Source organism: Haliotis cracherodii, unplaced genomic scaffold, assembly GCF_022045235.1.
Source record: "Haliotis cracherodii isolate W230 unplaced genomic scaffold, xgHalCrac1.p SCAF_5, whole genome shotgun sequence".
Taxonomy (NCBI): Eukaryota; Metazoa; Mollusca; class Gastropoda; order Lepetellida; family Haliotidae; genus Haliotis; species Haliotis cracherodii.
In genome coordinates, this window is record NW_027266308.1 from 16,731,768 (window position 1) to 16,759,613 (window position 27,846).

General features: G+C 39.2%; 1 protein-coding gene across 3 annotated transcripts in view; it reads right to left on the reverse strand.

The window, feature by feature from the left end:
• Positions 1-27,846, reverse strand: part of LOC139444158 (disheveled-associated activator of morphogenesis 1-like) — a 185,363-nt gene that overhangs the window by 129,917 nt on the left and 27,600 nt on the right. For 2 of the 3 annotated variants that reach the window (XM_071225057.1, XM_071225055.1), the window contains exons 2-3: positions 13,445-13,624; positions 12,486-12,575 (exon numbers count right to left, since the gene is read on the reverse strand). In XM_071225057.1, coding sequence (XP_071081158.1) covers positions 12,486-12,575; positions 13,445-13,600 — 246 coding nt within the window. In that variant the 5' untranslated portion in view covers positions 13,601-13,624. Of the gene's footprint in view, positions 1-12,485; positions 12,576-13,444; positions 13,625-18,814; positions 18,889-27,846 lie in introns of those variants that run through there. The other variant, XM_071225056.1, reaches the window with a different exon arrangement.

Here is a 27,846-nt window from a genome sequence, read left to right on the forward strand (position 1 = left end):
ACCCGTTTCATTACAATATATGCTGAACCGCAAAAGAAACGTCACCATGGATATATGAGAAACCTTATTTGTCCAAACACTGTCAACATACTTTGAGACATATCAAATAGATGAAATTTGGCAAAACTGATCATCAAGGTTGAAATTAAACTGTCAAATGTTCTGAAAGTGAAACACAACACTAGTCTCTGAGAAAATGGCATCACAAGTCAGTATCTCGTGTGTCCGCCATGTGCATTGATGACTGCCATGCTAAGTCGATACATGAAATGGATGAAGCGGTTGATGAAGGCCATAGGCACTTTTTCCCACACTTTGAGGAACGCCTGACACAGTTCAGCTGCAGTTGTCGGTCTTGGTCGGACATCATTCAGCCGTATTTGAATCTCGTCCCACAGGTGCTTAATGGGATTTAAATCGGCACTGAGGGCAGGCCAGTGCATGGTTCTGATGCCATTCTGCTGGAGGAAGTCTCTTGGTGCTCTCGCAGTGTTGGCATGGGCGTTATCATGCTGAAACTCGTGGTTGCAGCGACGTGGCAACTGAGGTATGGCGTGTGGTCTCAAGACTTGAACATTGTACCGAGCTGCTGTGACACCATTGCCTCTCCCTGGTCAGATGTTCTGGAAGACCACAGGGCCGACCCTCTGCGCAAGACCAGTTCCACCCCTAACCATGATGCTCGGACCATCCCACGAGTCTCTCTCGACAACATAAGCATCCAAATAACGTTTCCTACGGCGTAGCCAGACTCTCTCTGCCATCTGCTGTTGAGATACAGTTACGGCTCTCGTCTGAGAAGAGGACTCTTCTCCACTGCTGGTGGCGTCAATGCTGGTGCTGTGTTGCCCACTGAAGACGGTCCCGGCAATGATGTGGTGTCAGAATGGGTCCTTGCTGTGACAGTGGAGGAGTCTGCTCATCGACGCACGGTGTCTGCACTAATGTGTCGCTGGTGTGTCCCCATGCTTTGTCCAGCAGTTTCCGCAGCAGTAACAAAGTGATCTTGAAGGTGCTGTTGCACAATCTGACGATCCTGACGTCGGGTGGTCTTCCACTACGTGGTCGGTCTTCTGTAGTGTAGGTGGTATGGTACCATTGCTGGAGCCTGTATATGTTCCTTACTTGGACTTGAAATGTATTGGCTACTTGCCTGGCTCTTTGTCCAGCTTGCAATCATCCAAGGGTTTGGTGTCGCTGATTTCTTGTCAATCTTGGCATGTGGTAGTAATTCAATAACAAATGAATGTTATCTGATCTGGGCGAATTTTTATAGGGCAAGAAATGAGGGAACGCAATTTGCATGGAGCTCACGTGCATCTGGTTACCATGGCTGTTGCTGTGATGCGTTTGGGCGATTTGTTTTATTGCCATCTGCTTTGTTTTTTTATCATCAAATTTCATTTATCCGTACTAGGTAATGATAAATTTTTGAATCTTTGACAAAAATTACCCAGATATTCAAATGACAACTTTTCATGCAATGTTACTTGGGGTGACATTCCTTTTGCAGTTCAGTATTGATCTTGATTATCCTGACTGGGCACCACCATTTGTTTGTAGCAAATGCAAGTGATATGAGAAGTGAAATCTGATTGGTCAATAGGAGGGACACAGAAGAGACAACTGATAATAGCCACAGGTGGCACTATGACCAAGCCCAGAAATTCCAGCCTAGTTTGGCAAGGATGGAAACTGGACTTTTACAGTCAGTTAACTCCCTTGCCTCGAGAAGATGCCGCAGGAATAGCTACAGAAATTTATTGTTCAATTTCAAACATTTAACAAAAATTGTATTTCTTTATTCATCACTTTCTCAGCCACATAGCTGGGATCTACAGCATCGTGGGAAACGATACGAGTACTTTATATAACTTAACATGTCAGTAGAACAAAGAAAGTGTTGACATGTTTTTAACTGTTAATCACCTTTTCAGGGCAAACCCAAATGTTAACATTTCAGATGAATGGACAACAGAATGGAAAGAAATTCAAGGGTTGATTTTATTTACAATGGAATATATTCTATCCATGCAATTATAACATAACAAATAGAGATTTAAAGTTTGGCATATCTTCCTGATCAACATGCAAGATCGCTTTTCCAATTTCGCTGCCCATCTATCCTTTAAGTGGCTTTAGAATTCACTTTATCTAAGTATCATACTAAATTTTTTAAAAGATCTCATCCTTCACTTAAGGTTCAACAAAATAAACATTCAAAGATCATTACAAAATGCTATTAACAGACTGAAAGTCCGAGTGCCATGTTTTGTGGCCTTGAGAACCTGAAATGTTATCAATTATCCCAAACAGACTTCATCATAATAACACAAAATTCCAAGAAAATTAGACATTTTCTTCACAATTACATGGTAATAAAACACATAATATAAGCACCTGTGTGGTCGCGGCATGCAGGTAACCTACACAAGCATCGGCACCAGTCTCCTTTATAACCCCTGTAAAGCAATAACAATGGATTACATGATCAGGATTCCTAGTAATACCATAGCAACAATCACAAGGAAATATCATTTATCAACACATCTGCTTGGAAAAGAAACACATTTTAGTGATTTGATCATTTTAACTAGCATTTATATCAGCCTAATTGGCTTGAAAGTCTGCTTCTCTTAAACCTCTCTTGAAACCTGAACAGATTGTATTTTTTAAGGGTTAAGCCTATAAAATAAGATATTATTGCTAATATTTAAACATCAAACTATGGTTTGTAGTTGGGTAAATTAATCTTCACATAAATGTAATTGTTAAGATAAAATCTGGTTAGAGTACAAATATATCCTGCATTCATGAACAGCACCTCTAATTTAAGTTGGTAAGTTGGATCAAGTGTTTGACCTTCATGCTGTTTTCACAGTAATTAATACCAACCACTTTCCAATGGAAATTCAAAAACTCCGGAAAGCCACACGTGTATTAAGTTATTTAATTTATATACACACTGTAAAATGTTGAGTTGGACACCACTGTTATAGACTTATCCTGGATTCCAAACTAAATGCCCTTGGCAGGCAATTGTTTTGGGGGGAAAATTATCATTTTGCTCCAATTGGTCAGTGAAATACAAGTCACCCCTACAAAGCCTTAATGTTAGGTATTACTTTAAAACAACATTCCACTTGGGAATTTGTACTGATTTAATGAGTGAGGTGACTGAGTGAGTGAGTGAGTGGACAAGTGAGTGAGTGAGTGAGTGGACGAGTGACTGGACGAATGAGTTAGTGAGTGAGCGAGTGAGGTCACCTATACAAAATTTTGTACTTTCTTTACAATTCAGATCCCGCACACAAATTGTGTTCAGATGTTTTAACATATTACAAAATCAGAGTGAGTGAGTGAGTTGGGTTTCATGCTGTATTTTAACAATATTCAGCCATAAACATGTAAGGAGGCTACTAGAATACGCTTCACCCATTGTACCCATATGGTGAATCAAACCCACAGTGTGACAAATGAACACATTAACCATACTACATGTGGGGAACTGAACGAGGGGCTTTGTTGGGAACACTTTAACCATACTACATGTGGGGAACTGAACCAGGGGCTTTGTTGGGAACACTTTAACCATACTACATGTGGGGAACTGAACCAGGGGCTTTGTTGGGAACACATTAACCATACTACATGTGGGGAACTGAACCAGGGGCTTTGTTGGGAACACTTTAACCATACTACATGTGGGGAACTGAACCAGGGGCTTTGTTGGGAACACTTTAACCATACTACATGTGGGGAACTGAACCAGGGGCTTTGTTGGGAACACATTAACCATACTAAATGTGAGGAACTGAACCAGGGGCTTTGTTGGGAACACTTTAACCACACTAAGCCAACCAACAGACCCTTCTAAATCAGAAGGAAAATTATTATTCATTAACTTGTCTGTATGTCAGTAAATATATATTGTTTGGTGCTGTAACAACGCGTGTCGGTCTGACGTTGATTAATGAACAATTTGCATACTCGTATATACAAGAGGCCGACGTATGGTTCTCAGTAGGAAGTGACAACTTGGAGACGATGACTTGCGGTATATACAATTTTACTTTATACATGTACATATATACATACAAAAGACACTTTGTGCCATGTCAGCACATAGTGGTTGTGGTTGTTGTCTTGGTGCCCCGGAGCACCCAGCCAAACCCTAGCTAGGCTAAGGGTAAGACCTTTCTTTTCTCCTTCCTTTTTTTCCCTCTCTGGACCAAGGCTTATATATAGCCATGGTCACCTGACACTTAGTAATTAAGTGTTTCAAGGTATATAGATGTCATGGCTCCAGGGTAATGAGCCTTTGCAATCAAATGTTCTTCAGACAATGGATGTCGTAAATCAGTCGCTATGACAACTTCCCCATGTTACGTGAAGCTTGGACCCAAAGCTTACATGAGTCCAAATTGATATGTGTGAACTTTTTCACCAAGGAAAACAACCATGCAAATGTGATCAAAATCAGTTATATGAAATCCTTATGCAACAAATATATCTATGCAATGACGGTATGAAAGTGATCATCTAGCCAGTTCGATTTAGTGCCAGTTTGAAAACTAACCAAGTGATCTTTGTAATGTGCAATTTCACTACCTGGTAATTACCGCTTTGCACAGATTCAATAAGTATATCACTGAAGGTTCTTTGAATTCAGGAGTCTAGTTTGGAGGTGCGACTCAGTACCGAATAATGATAATGAGTAATGTCATAAAAAGTACAAATTAAACATCTCAGCAAATATTTCCCATAAAGAAATTTGAAACCAGGAGTCTAGCTTTATCGCGTGACTCAAACGGTACTTGTGGGTACTATTGCCCTTTTAAGTACAATGGGTGCTCTTCCCGTGTCTTTGACGGAGCTTGCCCAGATATTGTGGGTGCGATGCCCAAGAAAAAAAAATCCTTAATTCCGACATCAAAACTCTGAAATGCTGAATACTGCTGTGCTGTTAATTACTTATTACTGACATACAATAAACATATGTGTGGGGGTGGCTCACCCAAGAATATCCCTAATCTTAATTCAAAGTCCTAGACAATACATTCAATTTTGTACAAAACTGTGTACATTAATAACTTGTAACAAATTACAAATTTTTTCGTTTAGATTTTTGAAATTACGAGTCGAGCTTTAAGGTGTGACTCGATAACATACAGCTTAGGTTTGTCTGGGCCGTAGCTGCAACTATATGTCTGGCGTGGCCTGGAGACATTTCAAAGATTCCCTACACAATAACTTCAAAGATCTAGCTTGACTAAAGATGTAATTTGGAGTATATTGCACATATACAAAACAGAATTTTGGAAAGACACATTTTGGCATTAATATGCTGGCTTTGATTAATCATACCTGGTTGCACAATTCAACAGTCACACAATATATATCCTTGATTGAGTCCATGTAAGTAAACACAAATTGGTATGTCCCCATGAGATATCTTGTACACAGTGTCCATCTTGTAGGTGCCCGTGAGGCGGTTTCTGTATTGTGCTGGGTCTGCTGTGGTCGGCTGTGGTCGGGTCTCTGTGGGATAGGCGTGTATACTTCTTTTCTCAGGTCATGTGCAGGAACGACATCTTGAAGGGGAAGTCTTAGCAGTGTTGCTAAGATATTCGAGCAGGGAAGGTTTGGGATGGGAGAACTTGTTCTTGATTGGCGAGGTTCTTGTTCTTTCTTCAATCTTGTTACAGGCCGTTTCTTCGTTCTTTGTGATTGGCCTTCAGGAAGGTAGTATATCCTTTTAATAAGAGACTGTCACTTCCTACAGTTTTGTGAACCATATGCCATGCTGCAAAGAGGTACAGGAAAGGACAGACTAAGAAGTCGGTCTTACCCGATAGCTTCACCAAATTAACAACGCGTGTCAGTCCGACGTTGATTAATGAATAATTTGCATACTCGTATATGCAAGAGGCGACGTACGTTGATTAATGAACAATTTGCATACTCGTATATGCAAGGGGCCGACGTATGGTTCCTGTAGGAAGTGACAACTTGGAGATGATGACTTGCGGTATATACAGTTTTACTTTATACATGTTGATATATACATACAAAAGACACTTTGTGCCATGTCAGCACATAGTGGTTGTGGTTGTTGTCTTGGTGCCCCGGAGCACCCAGCCAAACCCTAGCTAGGCTAAGGGTAAGACCTTTCTTTTCTCCTTCCTTTTTTTCCCTCTCTGGACCAAAGCTTATATATAGCCATGGTCATCTGACATTTAGCAAGTAATAAATATAAATATAAACAGTAAATCATCAGCAGGATGGCAGACAGTGGATGTACACAAAGATGGGGATTAACAATTAGGATTAGCATCTTATAAATAACAGCAATTAAGTGTTTCAAGGCACAGAGATGTCATGGCTCCAGGGTAATGAGCCTTTGCAATCAAATGTTCTTCAGACAATGGATGTCGTAAATCAGTCGCTATGACAGCTGCTTCACTACTGTATACTGGCTTGGAAAATAAAGAAAGAACTTCACATAATATACCACATCGGGCAATCAAATCTGTATCATTAACAACATGAGAGATGTCTTCCCCAAGAGGCCAACAAATTGCAACCCCTCAAGGAATTAGACCTCCAGACTGATGAAGTCTTCTCCTCATACATTACTCCATAAAATACTTGAAAGGAAACAGATGCTTTGGCTGCTTGACCATCAATGACCACTGACTACTGCACATTTGACAACCTAGAAAGATTAAACTCAGTTGGTTGCTCAAGGGACTTCTGTCTTATTTCCTATGGTGCTGATCAGAGACCAATACATGCTCTGGCTGTCGGTTGCATACAAGTGCCTACAAGGCTAGATCATAAACACACTTTAGAGAGCATGGGGTCACTTTCAGGATGCCGGTGGTCAGTGTAGGGAACTGATTAAGTGGGCCCTGAAGCCTAGTAACACTACAGTGGACAAGTCTGTCTGCAGTGGAGGTAAGGAGGACGGTTAGCCCATACAAGTTCACATCAGATGCTTTTGTCATAAACAGTTATTAAATGTTTCTGTTTTGTGTTGTTTGTCGTTTAATCCTCAAACTACAACCTATCCTGTGCAAGGCTAAGTGAATGAAAGAGAATGCCCACACATCAATACTTTATGTCCCAAGTGTTCAAGAAACCAAATACATACAGTACTTCTCCTGGTAATCAGTGGTGAGCCAAGTGTACATGATCAGGAACAATATGTATTTGCATACAACACATTGAATTTTTTTAACCAGATTTAGGTTCAAACCATGAAATACATGGAGATAACATAAATACAGCCTCATGTAAGGTGGTATGAGTACATGAGACCGCAAAATGCTCTGATGATGACAAATTAACTATAGCAGAAGAATGGAAGATGTATGGAAGAATCAGGTTTTCTTTAATTTCTTTTGAGAAGTATATTAGGAATATTACCACAGCTCTCGGCAGAGGGGGTACCTCTGATGGTGTTTCAGTTCAATATCTATTTCTAATCTCCCATTGATTGACGCCTGCATGACTCACTGGTTCATACACAGAAGAAGAAGTTGTACCTGGGAATGTAAGACTGATGCTTGGTCAATTATTAATGGCAAAATGGGCTGCTTCACATTTGCTTTTTACTTTGATGTATGTTTTGCTTGTTTGTTTCTGGTTTAATGCTGCACTCAGCACTATTCCTGAGGCCACTATCAACCAAGTCACCAACCTCGACCATCGGATCTATTTAGTCGCCTACTCTTCACACCAGCATTGGTGCTTGTTTGTTTTCTCAATCCATGCAAATATTTGACATTTTGTAATACAAACTGAAGTAAACACACACAAAAAACAGAAAATATGAAGAAGGAGGGGAATGTCCACAACATATTACTAACAACATTAACACACATTAATGGGGATGTTTATGGCCAGCAACACACATATGATCCAACAATTTGGAAGATGAGAGGAGTCAAACATAATGAAAACTTATTTAGGATTTGAGTCCAGAGATGAAAAAGGAAAACTCAACTGTTACACAGGCAATGTGCACTACTACATGTGATTGTTGTTGGATGCAATTAAGTCTGATGCACAGATACTGCTGAGAAGAGCAATCATCGGAGCCTAGGCAGGGTAGAATGCTAAAACCTTTCTGTTAGAAGCCAACTCTGAGGTGACATGGTCAAATTATTGACTAATACAGATCTAATGAGTGAGTGAGTTAAGATTTATAGTCACATCGGCAGTATTTCAGCCATATCATGACTAAATCAGGTTGGACATAATATAGATCTAACAAGAAGCAAAGTATTGATTAGTGTGTGAAGAAGGTCCAGTTTTTGTGCCTGTCCAATGGCATCAGTCCCCCTTGTGGAGTGGGGGAAGCTCTTACATGCTCAAATTGAATCACTGCAGATGCTACAAGCTACAAGAATCCTGTCATATTTGATTCGACAGATGAACAACTATCTTTTAGTTTGACCTGAGGCTCTAATGATAATGAAACAAGACAGAAACCACTGGCAGGGGTCATTGTCTGGACACGATAGTTCTAATGCACAAATAGTGAAAACATTTCCCATAGTGGAACCTAGGATGATTATAAGAAGCTGGAGGAACACTTATACCTAAGCTATCAGTTTTACCATTACCTGGGAAAACAATACATGAAGGGCAGTTGAATAAAAAATTCAAAAATAAATGGAACCGTTTACACCCTGAAACATAATGTTGACATGAGTGAGTGAACTTGTGGTCAAAGCTGTTTTGAATGATATTGACAATTGGGGTGAAATTTGGATTAACTAATACAACCACACATCTGCCTCTTCTATGAACATTTTGACATCGAAAGCATGCGGTTTCTGGGCTTCTCTCGCGGCAGCAGCCGCACTATCAAAGTCGAAATACACTCATCCTAACATTCATGTATCAGCCTGTATGTAGATCTTACTCACATGCAGCGCCCCTCAGCGATTTATTCAATTTTTCCGTACCTCTCATTGCCATGATTAAATCTTGCCGCCACTGTATGCTTGCGAGCCACCAGATTTGGAAGTACGCTAAACTAAAAGCTGGACAAAACTGTCCAAGGGGAGGTAACTCCTACCGTTTAAATTCTTTTCACTCTGGAAAAACCCATTGACAATCGGGGTGAAATGTGGATTAACTAATACAACCACCAGATCTGGCAGCGGCATGTTATCTTAAATGCAGGAAGAACTCTGGATTGAGTGAGTGAGTTTGTCCTGCCATGAAAACAAATAATGTGTGTGATAAATTATCCCTAATGCTTCCTGGTTTTCTGGTTAGCTGTAGATCTGAAGTTATATATGTATACTTCACAAAAGAAGTTAAGGACCCGCATGATTCTTTCATATTACTATAATTAATCTGTCATGCCATATCAGATTAACTACAGTAACATGAAAGAATCAGATGGTTCTGAACTTCTTTTGAGTAGTACAGTATTTTCCTGAACATTTGATCTATACTGAATCTGAACAGCAACCTGTGATCTTCATCTACGAGAGCTTGCCACCATTTCACTCAAGGTGGTGATCAGGATCTCCATATTTATTTTTTAATCCACATAAACTGCTATCCATGATCTGGCCTACCAGAATCTGTGTGTCTTGTCTCTGATCATGGAAAAGTCATAGCACAGGAGCCTACGACAGTGAGGGAGTCATTTGTTACAGCGGTGGTAGGCTTGAAATTTTCATTCATGAGTGGACCGCCTCCGTGATCTAGTGGTACAGCGTCCGACCGGAGAGCGGAAGGTCCGGGGTTCGATCCCCGGCCGCGTCATACCAAAAGACGTTTAAAGATGGTACTTGTTGTTACCCTGTCTGGCGCTCGGCATTAAGGGGCTAAAACAAGGACTGGTCGGCTCGGAGTCAGTATACTGTGTCTGAGTGGGGTATTTATGTTAAACTGCGGCATGGTATCTCAGTGAGCTAGCACTATAAATCAGCATCAGTCCGGACTAGTACAAGCAGCCACACACACACGTGCGTGCACTTCGCTATATAAGTGCAATAATCTTGGACGCGACGTTAAACCCAATTTCACCTCACCTCATTCATGTGTCCAAATTCATGCCATTGTTTTTGCAACCCTCACCAGGCAATTGCTCACTTTTCTCTGTGACTATCACAGAGGATACACAGAGATCATTAGCCGAGTATGGTTTTGTATCATAAATATCATATATTAGGTATAAAATTTGTATTAGATGAGCCTTTGGCAAGCGTAATACATATTTTCTGTTCTTATATATTATACAGAAGCACATATGGGTAATAATATCTTTTTCCTTAAAATAATTGAAATTTATGACATACAGTCAAGTCTCGTTAATCCGACATCGTTGGTTGCACATGATTGTGTCGGATTAACAAGTATGTCGGATTAACGAAATTAAGTGATTTGTGATCGAAAATCGGACGTCTTCAAGATAGATAATAACTGTGTGTACCTTGTAATAAAATCATTAAAAATGAAATATTTATATTGTTATGTTGTTTATTCATTCATTCCTTAATTTATAATTAATGACAGTGCAAAAATAATAATAATTTTCCCATATATACATGACAATAGAGACATTACTCACTGAATTTATCACATCAATGACACACGTTTCCGCGTTTACATGCAAGTGCTACTCTCTTAACAACTTGCTTCATCTACTTAAAATAGTCTGTCAGTGTTTTCTGTTTTTAACATTTTGAAGGCACATTTCTCAAAGTCCCCTGCTCGCTTGACGTCTAGGGCTTGTGGTTCTTCAGCATCAACATTGTCGAGGCGTAATTTCATTTGCTGTTTCTTATAATAAAGCTTGAAATTCTTTATGATCCCGGCATCTAGTGGCTGAATGTGCGATGTGGTGTTTGGTGGCAAAAAGTGACATTTCACATTAGTTGTGTCGACAGTAGCATGGGATGGGGCGTTGTCCAACAGCAATACCACGTGGCGTTGCTCCAATCGCATTTGCCGATCCAAGATCAGTAGCCAGGCTTTGAATATTAATGAAGTCATCCATGCTTTCTTGTTTACATACCAGTCGACCATGGTGAGTCGACCATGTTTTATATACCTGTTCGTATTTTAAACTGGCTTCATGCACATTTATCTGTCTTCAATTTGTAAACTACATTTGTATAGCTTTATAAATACAGGTTTGAATAGCTTTTCCTGTTAATTGTTAAGTTAATCTCTGCAGCCAGTGCGTGTCAAAACACGGGGTTGTGTACTCGCGGGCAGATGACCACGGAGTACGCTGACCACTGTGTCGGATTAACGAGACTGATTAATGAGTGATTTCAGTAATTCGTTGCAAATTAGGTGTGTCGGAGTCGGAGTCGGAGTGCGAGAATGTCGGATTAACGGGACTAAATAGCACTGAAACAATCGGTTCCCATCATTTGTGTCGAATAAAGCCGAGTGTCGGATTAACGAGTGTCGGATTAACGAGACTTGACTGTATTGTTATTCACTATTGTAACTGTACCGCCCCTTTTATGATATAGTGCTGAATGATTTGCAGCCATGGCTGTTTACATAAGCTGTAACACATCAGGAATGTAACTATCTAATCATTTCGGAAAAGTAATGCAATAGATTTTGGAGGAAGTAAACCCGACATCTATGTACAGAGCTTACTAAAAGTCATTCCTGCTAAATATTTGTATATTTATTGGACTGTGATACCATGTTCATCAAACTGGTTTATTGCATCAAGTATCAAACTGACCATTATATGATTAACTGTTTCCCAATTAGGGACTTATCATATATACTGAACAAAACAAGTGCGCTGGGTCTATACTACAAACATATATCCCTGATAACTTTTGTTCAGTATATTACAGGGATGGTGTGCTGCAATTTTTTATGCATGGGTGCACAAATTGTTTGGAACACTTTTCTTCATTAGTGTCCCAGAGGACATTTCCAACTGTCAGTGTGCCAGGTATTTGGCCATTTTGTCTATGAAAAAGAATTCTTACGCACCACACATAACAGCACATGCATGTATCATGATATGTATATGTATCGGATGATGAGCAAGGTATTATGATACATATCAGCCCTATTAATTAAATTAATTAAGTAATGGTTTGTCTTAAAATAAAAACAAAGAGTAATCTCTTGTTTTCTCTGTTATAGTACAACGAGAATAAATTCATGCCACCTTAGTTAGAAAAATATATCTTTTGATATGTATGATATCCTGAACAAATTGTAAACAATAGTATCAAGATACATATATTTATGACACTGCTGATATATACTCATGTACACTTGTCACAAATTTCATACGGCATCATGACATGATCCTTGTTAGCATCTGAAGAATTCACTACTAGGACAAAGTTAATGTCTCCATGACAACATGGTGCACTGCCCAGACACAATGGCAATGGAAAGAAGAACTGGTGTATCCACTTGTCACACAAGAGCTGTTGTATACCACAAACACATCTATTTTCACTTACCTTTTTCCTGCTGCAGTAAATCTGCCATTTCTTCTCAGGGGGGAGATTGTACATGGCATCTCGATGAGCCTTGTCCAGATCCAATTCCGCCTGCAAGATGACAGGTGAGAGTTATCCCCTCTCATTTTGAAGTTATTCGGATTTGTGTTCCAAGTTCATTATAATCAAATCTTTTAATCTGATACAATATCTGCGTGTGTGAGGATCTGAGTATCAATAGGGGTCGTGTCAGGTGAGCTTTCTAATTAGCGAAACACACTGTCTGGGTTTCTAAATTCTCGGTATTAGTGAGTACAGCATAACATCTATTTCCAATTGTATTATGTAAAGGATTAATGCTACGCCATTATGATAGTGTGAATATTTAATACATCCTGTCACTTCTGAATGCCATGGCATCTACACCCAAAAGGGAATACCATCAAAGGATAGTGTGTTCTGTGGGGTTTCTTTTGTACAAATCGAAAAAATCTGACTCACGGTGTTAAAAGCTGAATCATTTTAGGAGGAAAACATCTGATTGCAACAAGAACCAAGCTTCATTTAAATTGGGGGGTTTGCTCCTAACTCTCATCTGTTTAGACTGACATAAACAAATGACTGAAATATAGTTATGTCAAAGGAATAATGAAATAAGGAAACCTAGAGTCTCTTATTATAGAGCTGATAAGGAGATCAGAATGGAAATAACGGCTCAAATATTTGATATTATCTGTGCTAGGTACTATAAGCATGCATCAAACCATATCATAATGGATATAAATTTATATTCACAAACAATATAACAACAAAGCTTCCATTGCAGTAGATGTTGATATTGTTCAAAATGTGATTATTTTAATGTTCTTATTTTCATAAATTTTCATTCACTGCAGATATGGGCCTTTCAGCAGGTCGCAATGCTGACTTGGCAATAATTCATGCAATCAAGTTACAAGAGGTTGGTGCTTGACACTCACCACAAGTTCCTCAAATTTGGCATTAAGTTCGGCTTCATCTGTTGGCATGGGTATATCCAGAGCAAGGGGTTTGGGGGGAGAGTCATAGTCCACACACTTGATCTCTGGGGGTCGGCTTCCCCCCAGACACCAACAGATCCCCTGTTTACCTGGCATCGTCTCTCCTTACCTGGGACTCAGCTGCAACAGCAAACAACATCAACTCAAACACTGAATAACAACATTAAGATCTACAACTACTGCCAGTTCTGCCGCTTCTATACAACAACCAATGTTGTGACAATGCTACAACTTGCAAATTTTATTTTGATAATGTTTCAAATGGTATTTTAAATGATAAAGTGCTATAAGTGGAGACAATGTTCTAGGTATGCTTCAGGTATTGATGCAATAGTGCTACAAGGGAGGCAAAGTTCTCCTAATGCTTCAGATATTTATATGCTAAAGTGCTTACAAGTGAGACTGTTCTAGTAATGCTTCAGATATTTATAAGCTAAAGTGCTACAAGAGAGACTGTTCTAGTAATGCTTCAGATATTTATATGCTAAAGTGCTTACAAGTGAGACTGTTCTAGTAATGCTTCAGATATTTATAAGCTAAAGTGCTACAAGTGAGACTGTTCTAGTAATGCTTCAGATATTTATAAGCTAAAGTGCGACAAGTGAGACTGTTCTAGTAATGCTTCAGATATTTATAAGCTAAAGTGCTACAAGAGAGACTGTTCTCGTAATGCTTCAGATATCTATATGCTAAAGTGCTTACAAGTGAGACTGTTCTAGTAATGCTTCAGATATTTATATGCTAAAGTGCTACAAGAGAGACTGTTCTAGTAATGCTTCAGATATTTATATGCTACAGTGCTACAAGGGATCGGGGGAGGGGGGTGTTACAAGTCTTTAGAATGTAATCTTAGGGTCCTTTACTCAGTAGTATTTTTTCGGCTTAGTCCATAAAACGCACACAAATCAAGGTCAAGCTGTGAAGTTGAATCTAAAATGCGAAATCAGTTCTATGGGTATGCAGATCATTAGTCTGACTGTAGCAAAACATGGGAGTCATCTGGTTCTGCTTTCATTCCATTGCTGCAATTAACTGCAAATACCAAGAATCGTGTTGTTAGATCTAGTTACATATGACTTTTACAAGATTTTAGCATGTTTACAATAAACTGTAAAGTTTTAATTTACACATAGTTTTTTTAATATTTTATGATAACTCATCTAATGTTTCAATAGTTCTTAGTTGTTTCACACTAAACAGTAAATCCCATCAGGAACCTCATTTATTCCAACACCTCGTATTCCCCTCTGTGGAAGTGCAGCATTTTAACACAAATAACTGCAATGCTACTCCATTCGTTTTTGGCTTTGCACCATGGAGATTACAGGTTAGAAAAAGTCCTTTGTAACCAATGCTTGTTGTAAGAGGCAACCAAATGTAGCTGGTGGTCAAGCTTGGTGACTGACAACGATGATGTGGTACGTTGCTCATAATATCAATCACTGGTCTAGACTTATTTACAGGCCGCCACTATTTGGCTGGAATATTGCTGAGAACAGCATTAAAAACAAACAAACAAACTCGACTCTGTTTGCTGTATATACGCTGTGTCAGTGAGCATAGTTCAGAAAGTATACTGACTTGGAGTGTTTCTTTATACAATGGAGGACAGATACAGATAAAATCACTGATAAATATCTTAAAGTGTTTAATTTCTTTTGATTGTTTTCTTAAATGCAAAGTTGTTTCAGTATCAGAAATATATTAAAAAAAATGTACAACATAATAACTCCTTTCAGCATTCTGTAGAGTTAATTTATTCAACGTAATTCTGAGCCTGAGGAACAACAACAACAAAGCCCCTTTCTTCCAAGGGCCATATAACATTGTGATATCCCATGGTGGCAGTCCAGTCAGGCTTGTCCACATCGGAAAGTCGATCCTGACAGAGGAAAATATGTATGGGCACACGCCAGTCATGGACAGTGGTTTTTTTAACACTCGTTTGACCTGTTTGTCAATAGGTCAGATACCTGGCGACGACTCAGGTGGAAACTCCTCACCCATTTCTGGTTGTGTACTTTATACAGGTGTGGGGAGGGTTTACTGAGCTGAAGCAGAGCTACAGACAAGCTGCATATTTGCATAAAATACCCCCCAAAATATTTCAATTAACTTGCGTATAGAAACACGTGCATTAAATGAAAAACACAAATGTATAAAACATATATATAAGTATGCAAATACCCAGTGAAGCTTTTTCAGCTTTTAGCAAAAGAGCTAATTTACGAAACACAATTTACGCCTTAATTTACATTCTGAGTTAAGCCTATATTAAGAACCTTTACATACATCTAAAACATTATTTCAGTTTGTTTTAAATCTCAAAATGTTTACTCATTTTGGGCAAAACCCAATAGAGTGATGAATAGGGGAGTGAAAAAATATTGGTTACCTAATGAAAAATGTAATAACCCAATGAAAAATGTAATACCCAATAAAAAAAGAAACCTTTGAGAAAAAACTCAATTTCTCAAAAAGTTATCTGGAGCTCTGCTAGAACACTCTTGTACATAATAATAATACAAGTATAAAAATCATTATGTTCATCTGGCCTAATTGCAATATACAAACTGTATATATTTCGGATTATATGATATTTACTTAGTTCACATTTTGTATCAATTACATCTAACAGATTCTCTTTTAATTGAACATGATTACAATTTAACATTCTGTGTTTGAATACATTTATTGGCAATGAATATATGAATTTGGAAATTGACCTTTTGATACAGTCGATTATTACGCATATATCGTCATGTATAATATATTTATGAGTGGAACATGGCCTTTTGATTTAGTGAATTATTTAACTTATATCACCATGAATTATTAATTGTCTTCCTATCAAAAGAACAGTGACAGTGATCTTTAAGATGACAAATTACAATATGGCAACATTTGTCAACTCAAAGATCACTGACCAACTTTATGTCTTATTTTTCAGATTTTCTTGAAAAGTCTTGTTTGGAAATATATTATACATGTTATAAAACACATCAAAATAATCATAAACCAAAATAATTTCTACTTCTTTGAAATATTTGTTTAGACTAAAAAAACAAGCAGTTTAACGGATCTCATCCAATTAAACAATAATATAAAAATAATCACACTTTAATCCAATGTGATAAAAGCACACACACATGATAAAGGTATCCTTCCCTTTCAACTCCCCATACAGAGGCAAGACAAATATTTACCCTGCGAACCATGGTGTCTTAAAGGAACTGCAGCATGCAATTGGCTGAAACTTGATGACTTTTTCTCGCAATGTACTTTGACAAGGGCAGGGGGAACTAGGTCATGAATGGCAAGTAGTGTGGCCCTACTTGAAGATACACACATCAAACAGACATATGTTTCTCAACTACAGTCCATGCAATCCATTACACTGAAGAATTATTTTGGAATTACTGTTGGAATAGTTTTCCTATTAAAATGGAGATTGATTGATTCATGTGTGACAATGAATCATAATTAAAATAAAATTTGTGATTAAACTGTAACATGATTGTTAGGTTAACTTTTTTCAAGACCACAAGTTCTTATGATTCCATAATCAAATCCAGTAATTGCATTACTGTATCAGAACAACAGTTAATACCAAATCCATACACACCAGAAGTTAAAGAACACCCGATTACTTTCTCAGGACTATAGTTAATCTGTCATATGAAAAAAATCGGGTTTTCTTTAAGTTATTTTGAGTAGTATAAATGCTCTGTTCACATAAAATCAAATCCAAGTTTAATCCATGACAGTATTTTTTGTCTGACCTATCTGTGAACATGTTTCAGTTGACATGGTACATGTAGATTAATGTCCAAATCTGATCTACTCCACATTGATAAAACCTACTTCAATACACTTCACCACAGTTTATCTGTTGCACTGAAACAATTGTGACTGGAGCACACAAAAACAGGACATATCTACTTACTTGACCAGATTATACCCAACACAAGCACCTGCTTCATGAAGTGACCTCCAATTCTAAGTATGCACAGTGCCCCATAGAGCTATGTTGTCATTATGTAGCAATGTCATTCTATATAATGTTATCGCTGTATGTCATGTCATGTTGTAACTTCTGTCTGATGGTTTGTGTATTTCATAATTAACACAATGACACTGGAAATAACATGTGTTAACCCACCATCCACAAAGTTTGGGAGGACTGGTGTCAGTCACTGTCTGTCTGCATGACTGACAGACTGACTTGTCTCTAAGCCTGTCTGTGGTTGCTCATTAGTTTGTGTATGTCTGTGTCTGTCAGTTGCTTATCTGCCTTACAATCTCTTGTATCCTTATCTATGGTATCCAGAAAGAGAGTGTGGAAAGCATTTGTGTTTAAATGTCCACAAGACTTAGACCCGTGGAATAGATCCTGTTCCTGATCAACTTCATGTGTGTGCCACTCCTTGGAATGTAGTGATATTGTTATCACAAGACACAAAAATGCAGTGCACTTCAGATAGAATTTCTGCTAAAAACTGACAAAGTGTGCAAATATTATTTAAGTTAAAGTACCGTTTCCTGTTTGTTTGTATGTTGAATCAGAGACCACACATTGGCATAGTCCCTCGTTGAATGGACAAATTTCAAGATCACATCAGACATCATATTTCTGCTGAGCAACTAAAACACACATACTGGTTGTGTATTCCTTCTACATTCAGACACATTCTTAGATACTGAACACAAGAAATGTAGAAACATCAAGCTCCAATACAGATTGTACTGGATTACAAAACTAGAAAAACAAGGTCACAATAAATAAATTATTAGATTTGCATCCAGTTTTCTTTTGTATAAAACAAAGGTGAATACAAATTATTAAATAAATATATGTAAATGAATGGCAAATACTGGTCAAGACATGTACCTTACCTGTCAAAACAATGTGATGCATATGAAGCATGCATGTTTGGTAGGAACAGGAATATAGTGTATTTTAGGTAGAGACAGAAGCAACACACATAGGGATTTACATCAACACCAGGTGCTTGCGAACAATAAAATGATGTGAGGTGTGGTGCTTGGTAGTGAAGGAGTCAAGAATGAAAATCTAATAAATAATTGTGTTTTGATTTGAAAAGCAAGCCCTACACTTGGTAACACATTCCTATTATCACCGACTCCTAGTAACGCATTCTAAAGTCCCTAACTCCTTGTCCTATCACTAAACATGGGGTACATCATCCTATTGACAAATTAATTCATCAATAGGCCATGAAGCCTATAAACACATATTCTCCAAGCGTGGCAAGTTTATGTTGCATTTAAGGGAGTTCTAATACATACCAGCAAGCATCACATAGACACTGACAACAGTTATTGGGCATCCTGCAAAGATACAGCTGCTTTACTGGTGGTACTGGGAACCAATACACGGTTGAAGAGGGAGGTTGGGGTTACTAGGTGTTGGGAGGTTGGAGTGGCCTCTGATGCCTGTATTGATAATTATTATGCCTCAAAGTGAGATTGACCAATCAGACAGCCCATATGAACCTGTATATCATCAGTAAAAATCCAAGATGGGTGTTACAGACCTAATATGAGACGGTATACCATCAGTAACAGCCATTTTGGATTTTCCAACACCCACCTCACATATTTCACATGAAAATTCTGGTACAGAAATTTGTTATTCGACACTGTTTAGTGCTTTAATAGCATTGATTGTAATGTGCGAAGACAATATTTTTTTAAAGAAACCACGGTCGTGACTTTATTAATAATATTATGGAGAAAAAAGCCTCACAACGGCGGTAACTAATTTACAAATAGAAACATCACAGAACATAACAAAAGGATGACGTCACAAACAAGAAACTTGACGCCAATGACGTCACATAGCAATAGAATAGATCGCAGCCCGTCGTTAGGAAAAAGCAGGCTGCTATCAAGTTACAGTGGCCCGCCGATTTGTATCGAAAACATGTACTGGTCCTGTCGTTCATACAAATAGTGGAAACTTTCGGCATAATAACTTCGTTATGGTGTCTTTAGTTGCTGTATATGGTATCATATTAGGTTAGCAGAAACATAATATCTTTCTGCTTATCTGATATGACACTGTATACGGCAACTAAAGACACCATAACTAATAGTATCCTACTGGTGGTAGGCCTGGGAATCCTACACTGTGTAAGAGGGAGGTTGGGGTTACTAGGGTTTGGGAGGTTGGAGTGGCCGCTTCCTCAGATGCCTGTATTGATCAGTATCCTTGGTGCTTACATACCTCACAGGGGTGCACCATCACACATGACATGAAACTGAACATGTGCAAAAAACAATCTCATTAAAATCAGAACTTAGTTTTCGCTACCGCTAAACAGAGATCTGAGGACATCCCATTACGGGTCACGTCAGCTCTTTCTGTTTTGTAAAAGTGCTAAATAAAGCAAGTCTAGACTTTCCTCAGGTTCAACTCCCATCTCACTGGGCTCCTTCTCAATTTAACTGGAGCTATCTGATTATATCAAAATCAAAACTAAAACATAAGGTTTGATAAAGATAATCAATTTAAGGAACCCTTGAGCATGATGGAACCCCTCAAGGCTCTTGATTTCAGGCATGAGAGGGTACTGCAAGAGCTGAGAAGGAAATAAAATTGAATGGAGATGACAGTCTCATCAATAAACATGTTCCAGGGGCTGTATGGTAGACTAGGTTCCTACCAGTAGCTGGTGCATACACTTTACCAGGTTATGATGGAAAAAAGCAACTAATTCATTAAATATAGCATGAAAAATATCATAAGGATCCCTTTACTTCAGGGAAAAATAGTTATGAAAATACTTCATTTTACTTCAATGGAACTTGTTTTTAGGAGAAAAAGAGAATTACCAAAATCAAGTCTTGAATCTGAGTGAGTCTAGAACATTGCAAAAAGCAATATTTTCAATATACCACGGTGGCCAGATAATAATAATAAACTTGCTATTTAGAACAAAAAATGTATTTAATGTTTCAAATATTAACCATCATCAAATGTTAATCAGGACACCAAGAGGAACCTTTCATATTTGATTCATGATAAACATTTCAATTCAAACAAGCAAAAAAAAAGTATAATGCATACATGAACTGAAATATGACTTCTTCACAACAATAACAGACAATCTGAAATATGTTGAATAACAGCCATATACATACCTCTATCTAAGTGTTGCTTATATGCCCTCGCAGAAGCTGACCCTTCCATCAACTCCAGACATTGTGTTTAATGTGTATTTTATCTTGGAGTATAGGTTCATCATCACTATTAACCCTGTATGGAGAACCAGAAGCATGTCCTTTTATCATGTTGTTGAATAGCCTCAAGTTATGTATCAAATGGAATAATGAAATCACTGAACCATGGCCCTGTCTCGTGCAACGAAGTATATGTGAGTACACCCCTTACCCCCCTTTTTGTCCCCCTTTGTTGAAGGAGTGACAATCATTCTCTAGAAAGTACAAGGAGGATATAAATTTGTATATCAACCATAACGATATGTGAATAGGTACATATTTTTAATTCAATGGAAACTGGTTTTTAGGCACACATGTTATTTAAGCAATAATGGAACCATCTTGTGATGATGAAAGGAAACAGTGGGAGATACACTTAGTTTGATATTTGTTGCACAAGATGAAACAAGATCAATGATTGACATGTGTTTAATGGTTGTAGAAAATTTTACTTTTTGCAATTGAATTAAGATTACATATATGTGACTGAACTTTAAAGTGTGTGTTTGTTACCATGATACATTTGTAGACACAGGAAATCGGCATTTTAACTTATCATTGCTGGTCTGAAATCAAAGTGAAGACAAGGTCTTTCAAATTTTAAACAGTTGTATTTTGTCAAAATAGGTTAATTCAAATGAAGCAACGTATGCACTTAGTAAAATATTGACTTTAATAAGACTGATATCATTACCATGAGAGAGCACTTTTGGAAGTAAGAAAATTGATATAACTATTATAAACCTACTGACACTTTTGCCTATTGTATTGCACATATCTTTCTATCTCATACATGTAGTAACCTTGTTAGAGGTACTACTTTCAAGTGAGACCTGCACAGAGGTTTTACATTTGAATTGTAAGACCTAGATTTTACAGTTGTGTTTTATGAACAGCCTTTTAATATGCATCTAATGTTGATTTTTGATTGGTTAATAGTCACAACAATTTTCACATTTAAATTCCATGACATGAATCGAACCTGCAATCTCACATATTGTGTTTTGTATTTCACACCCAGTCAGCTGCCGTGGCAGGTGATGAAAGGTTGTTATATCTTTCGTGTCATGACTTACATGTCAGTTGTGTGCATGCTGCATGTGGTCTAACTCTCTCACACTCAATTCCTCCACACACTGTCCTTAACTTTGTTTTGAGAAGTATAAATTTACAAGTTTCAATTCATAGCTATGACTAATCAAATGCATCCTCATTTGTACAGGGTGTGGCAATGGTCCAGGCTAATGATTGAGCAGCATGCCAATTAGGAATGAGGGTTGACCAATAACACCTTTAGTATGTCGCTGTATTAAATCAATAGCTGCCCATCAATCTACTTTAATTGGATGAAGGGAAGGGCAATCAAATTTGATAGCATATAAAGCTGCTTTGAAAGCTAACATTATGCAACAACCCCTGAAGAAAAGTAGGAAGGCTTGAAGTGTTCTAAAGTACCTTATAATGTCTCAACATTCTACAACCTCACCTTGGGACACAATGAAACTTATGTCAGAATTAATTACAGGTATGAAATTCTCCGAGGACTCATTGTACCTGAAATTTAAAATACACTTCCACACATACTGTAATGTAGGAACCGAACATGGTGTATAACCTAAATTTGTTCAGAATATTATTTGAAACAGCTGACTAAGAAACATATGTTCTGTTATTAATCTTTACCTTCACAATACCATGCTTGTGTATATCAGTAGTATGTTACTGTGATTTGAAACCTCTGGTAGATTAGTTAACAAAGGTACTAATGTTCCATTGAAAGAATCAAACAAGTGGCAATCTATACATCAAACTGTCTTCATAACACTGCAGCTTGTTATTGTCACTTAAAAATATAAGTTAGTTCTATGAGGGGCGGATCTGGACAGGACGAGCTCATTATTTGCATCTTGTTGGACCTAAAAAAAAATCCTTCCATGATTACTCCAATAGAGCAGTTGCTATGTAGAGCCAAGGATGAGGCTACCGCTCTGATCTCATGAGAATTGTTCTCTCTCTTGGCGGATCAACATAAGCAGTTGTAAGCCTGCAGGATGACTGTGTGTAACCATAGAGATATGGTGTTGCGACTAACTTCGGTCGTGGACTTACGGGAATGAATAACCATTTCCGTGAACCAGACCTTGTTTTAGAGTGGTGGATGAAAACTCGTATTACATGGACAGGGCACAAGAGGAGTTCATCTTCATCTTCGACTCCCGTAATCGTAGAGATTGGTGGCCTGGTAGTTGATTTTTGCAATGAAATCCCAGCACAATCCTATGTGTACCGCTCCCTGTGTACAATGCTTAAAACATACACGTGTGATGTCAAGTGCATGTAACTCGCTCTCCTGCGCTGCAGTGGCTAAAGCCAAGAGAAATATAGTTTTCTTGTTAAGGTATTAAATGAGGATGTGTTGAGGGGCTCAAAGGGGGCCCGCGCAAACATAGAAGTACCACATTCAAATCCCACGCAGGGGGACAAATCTTGGCCTTCTGAACCTCAAGCCTGAAAGAGCATAGTAGGGCCTATAGTTCCTGGACCTAAGTCATTTTGCAATTCTTCGGAATGGCCAACACTGAATTTAGTGCTACCAAATATGTTGAAATGGTGCTGACTTTCAAGTGTCTTTTGGTACGCAAGTGTAGGAGGTATTTGGCTTAGAATTGAGGTGACGCTGTCGTGGGATCTTGATTCTTTGCCTTACAAAAGGTTTCAAATGATCACCACTTGTCATTGTATAACCACCTGGTGGAGGGGCGATGTGCCAAAGCAATGGCCTCAGCTGCCTGTGCCCTTTGCGCTTAAACAAGATGAACCAAGCGTGCAGATAGTTTCTTTGATCTTTTGCATCACCCTGGGAAGTAGTACAGGAGGCGGAAAGGCATACTATTGTAACCTTTCCTAAGGGACGCTGAATGCATCTACCGCCCAAGCCTGCGGAGCGGGGAGCGGGGAGCGGGGAGCGGGGAGCGGGGAGACATACATTATGAATTGGTGGTTCTGGCGAGTCGCAAATAGGTTTTGTTGCCCCAAGCACTGAAGCACCAGTTGGTCACCTCTTAGTGAAGTTTCAACTCCAATGAAGCCACCTTGTCTGGCCGAGATAGGGTGCGGCCAGGATGTTTGACATCCCGGGATGTACTGGACTAAGTCACAGACGATCCACTAGATGAAAGAACCTGAACGTCTGTTGCAGAAAGGAATGAGAGTGCGTTGTCCCTTGATTGTGCAGGCACCTAACCACAGTGCTGTTGTTGGTGGATATTGTGAGTTGGGTGAACTGTTGCTGCTCCTGCCAATGTAAGATGGCCAGAATGAGCGTTTCCAACTCAAGGTTGTTTATGTGCCAAGTTTGTCATGCGCCGGACCACAGCCCTGAGGCTGTCTGGTCCTGTAAATGAGCGACCCATCCCTGAAGGGAGGCATCTAAGAACAGGTGTAGATTTGGGGCTAGCCTGGATAAGGAGCTACCTCCTAAGATGCTCAACTCTATCATCCACCATTTGAGATGAGTCCTTAGGTGGAATGGTAGAGTGATGGCTGCTTACAGATCCTGGAGTCTGATGAAAGGGGCCAGGAGCTGTTGTATTGGGCACAGATGTAGGCAGCCTCTGAATGTCAAATCCTGGGCTGAAGTTGGTTGCCCCTAGCAACATTTGCCATTGGCAAAGTGTGCGTGATGTGATTGACGCAGGGCAGGTAACAGATGGCTCAAGATCTGTCCCTCGGCACTGATAGAAGGTCCTGATCTGTCTGACACGGGAGCCGGTAAGAGGGAGTTAACTCCAACTTCGCCTTGTTGACTATCCATACCAATTGATGTAGCAGACGCCTGGTGAAATCCCGCTGGCACACGACCAGGTTGAACATGTCCGGAAGGCTCAGGAGAGAGTTTTCTGTGTACGACTCGAATGTAGAAGTTCTGGCTTCATTATTCATGTAATAGCCACAGGGCTTCTGAAATGCCAAATGGCAGGATTGCCCATTTGTAGTGGACCCCATTGAAGTGGAACCTGAGGAACCTGCGGTCGGAGGGACGGATAGGTACATGCAGGCACGCATCTTACATGTCAAAAGTAGGGTGGACATTCCTGATAGCGCTGGTTAAACACAGAGAGATTGTGAATCATCCGCTTCTTGTCTGAGTCCTTCTTGAGTACCAGAAAGATGGGAGAGTAAAAGCGCGAAGTTAACACTGGGGCGTGTACAATCTCTACAGCTCTCTTCTTCAACAAGATGTCTGTGTTGGATTTTAGTAGCAGATGTTGCTTTCTTTGATAATCACAAGGCGAAGGAGCTGTCTACGGTTGATCTACCGCACAGTATGTTGAGTATGAAAGCATCATTCAGTATGGCCCAGTTCTGCCAGAAGAGGCTCAGTGTCCCACCAACAGGGGTGTCGACGATTGGGACTACTGGGGATGGGAACTCCCAGTTGTGATTGTCAAACACTTCAGTCAGTCTGGAAAAGTCTTCATCCAGAGCTCTAACTGATATCCTTGAGCATAGGATCTGCTGGTATAGAAGTGGGTTGCAAACAGATAGTATCCCTCTTATTGACCCTGGGTCTTCCAGTCAGTCATCTGCGCTAGGTGAGTATTCCATTCTACAGAGGAATTCCATTCCTCGCCGCCTGATACTTCCGATGAATCAGAATGGTGGTGATGCACTCTCCTCGTAGGTGAATGACTTCTACTGTGGTGTGTAGCTCTTCCTCTAGAAGAGTGTTTAGATGAAGCGCCTGGTAGGGTGAGCTGGCGATGAAATCTACATATCAGCAGTGGTCTTGGCACTATCTAAAGGCGTACTAGTCATTGTAGAGCGCATGTGGCTGCGCTAGCGCTTGGGTTGGCCGAGGTGTAAGTGTCATTGCTGGCGCTGTAGGTTGGTATGCTGGCACATGCGCCTGGTACATTTGTGCCATGGACTGTGGCCATATGGATTGTATGAAGTTCTGCATTCAATTATTCTCCATGTACACGCCGAAGGCTGGGTGTACGTAGGTTGCGCTACTATGTGTAGGTAGGCGGTGCAGCACTAAGCTGACCTAGTGGTGATGAAGATACGCTGGAAGTCCTGAAGATGTAGTCATCGTTGATGCGCCCTATGGGCGTAGGCCGACACCAGGCTTGGGGCAAGCCCTTTTGATGAGATGCCCGTAGGTGTCAACTGAATCGTAGCTTGCCTTGCCGCCAACCTGGTAGAAGCACTGTAAGATGCATGTGCTGGTGTTGCTGGAACCGTCACTGTGGAGGCCATGAAGCTTGAAAATTCAAGACAGGTACAATACTCATGATCGAGTCCGATGCCATTGTACATGGAGGTAAATGAATGTCGGCAGTCACTTTAACTGTAGAAAACGCTTCACCCACCGACAAGGACTTAATGGTGATAACCCGGGGAAGGTGGCCGGTAGCATCCTGCGACTGTGACATCTTCCTCGCAACACGACGGGACTGCTGTAAAATACGTTTGTGAGTGACCTGTCTATAAAAGGAGAAATTCGGCAGAGAAAGAGGTGAACAAAAATTACATTTAAACTTTGGAGTGCAAAAGGTATTTAAATATACCTGAAATATTAATATCTAGCCGAGAATTGCAAACAATAATGACTGCCTCGCTCAGAGGTAAACAAAATGTAACGCAAATGCAAATTGGCGGAAACAACAAGCCATGTGGCGAGAAAAAGACAAAGTCTTTTTATACACGAATATTAATGCACATTCAAGTGAACATCATATGAAAAGGAATACATCACCCATTGCAGATGAAATTTGATGTGTTAGCAGAATGCTATTAAACCACCGGCGATGGGTCCTGTAAAAGTGGACTTGAGATGGAAACAACACTTCTTTCGCACCCAGGACCATTGTTAGGCACTGTCTTTTTTCGTCGTAAGGTAGGCAGTAAATGCATTAAGGAGTAATGCATGATAAGTAAAAAATACATATTCTCAGAGACAAAGCATTAGTCTACTGTTTCAAATTTGCAAACCAACAGGAAAGAATCAAGAAAGAGCAGCTACATATTATAGTAACTAACATCAAAGTAAGTCTCTGAACACGATCTCATGTAAAATGGTGGAATCAGTAGCAGTGTTAAATACTTGAGGCATGCATTCTTGGCTTCTCCCTCATGTGGCCACCCCTGATTAATATTAATGATCCACACCATCAGGGTATGAATACCAAGGCACCAAGTCTGACCACCCGATCCATTTGGTCGCCTCTTACTACCGGTATAGATTGCTGGGTACATACTCTTATCCAGAATCAACACGGGGTCAGGAAAAAAATGAATACAGTTGTACAAAATAACATTTTAGAAAATATCAATACTACATGAAATTAGTGTATAATGGTAAAATAACAAAAGGATCAATAGCCACTGCTTTTAGTAAGACAGACATATCAATACATACACCAGTACAGTCACTGCATATTCCAATACATCACAATACATTTATAGCTGTCAATACCAATAGTGAGAAAAAAATTCCTGCCTCGAACAAAAACACAATTCAATGAAATTGATGGCATCAAATCCAGCAGGCTTCAGTGTATATTAATGCATCACCACACAATAAATGTTAAAGGGATGCTCACCACATAAGTACAAAATATGTTACCCTTTCCAGACATCACCATTAAACAGACATTGAAACACCTCTATACACTTCAGTGCCCACTGTTAGGAAAGTACAAAGCTTCAAACACTGGCACAAGCCTATATGGATAGAATCATCATCAAATTCTGGTATGTCTTATTACATGTTTTTATATCTGTGATATATCCCAGCACGGAAGTGATATACGGCCCTATTATCACACAGTCAGTAGATATACAGGATATTCATAAAACTGTTTCCTTTCAGGATGAAACAAACAATATTCTTCCATAAGCTTGATGGAGAGCCTTTTGTGATATTCAGTGGAAAAGTGGCACATATAAATCAATCTATATTAAACCCTGTCCTACCTGCAAGTCTTCATGTCTGATATATATATATATATATATATAATTTTGGAATACACATCCTCATCCTCATTAGCAGCATAACTATTGTCAGAGATTTATCTAAGATTTGTTGGCAG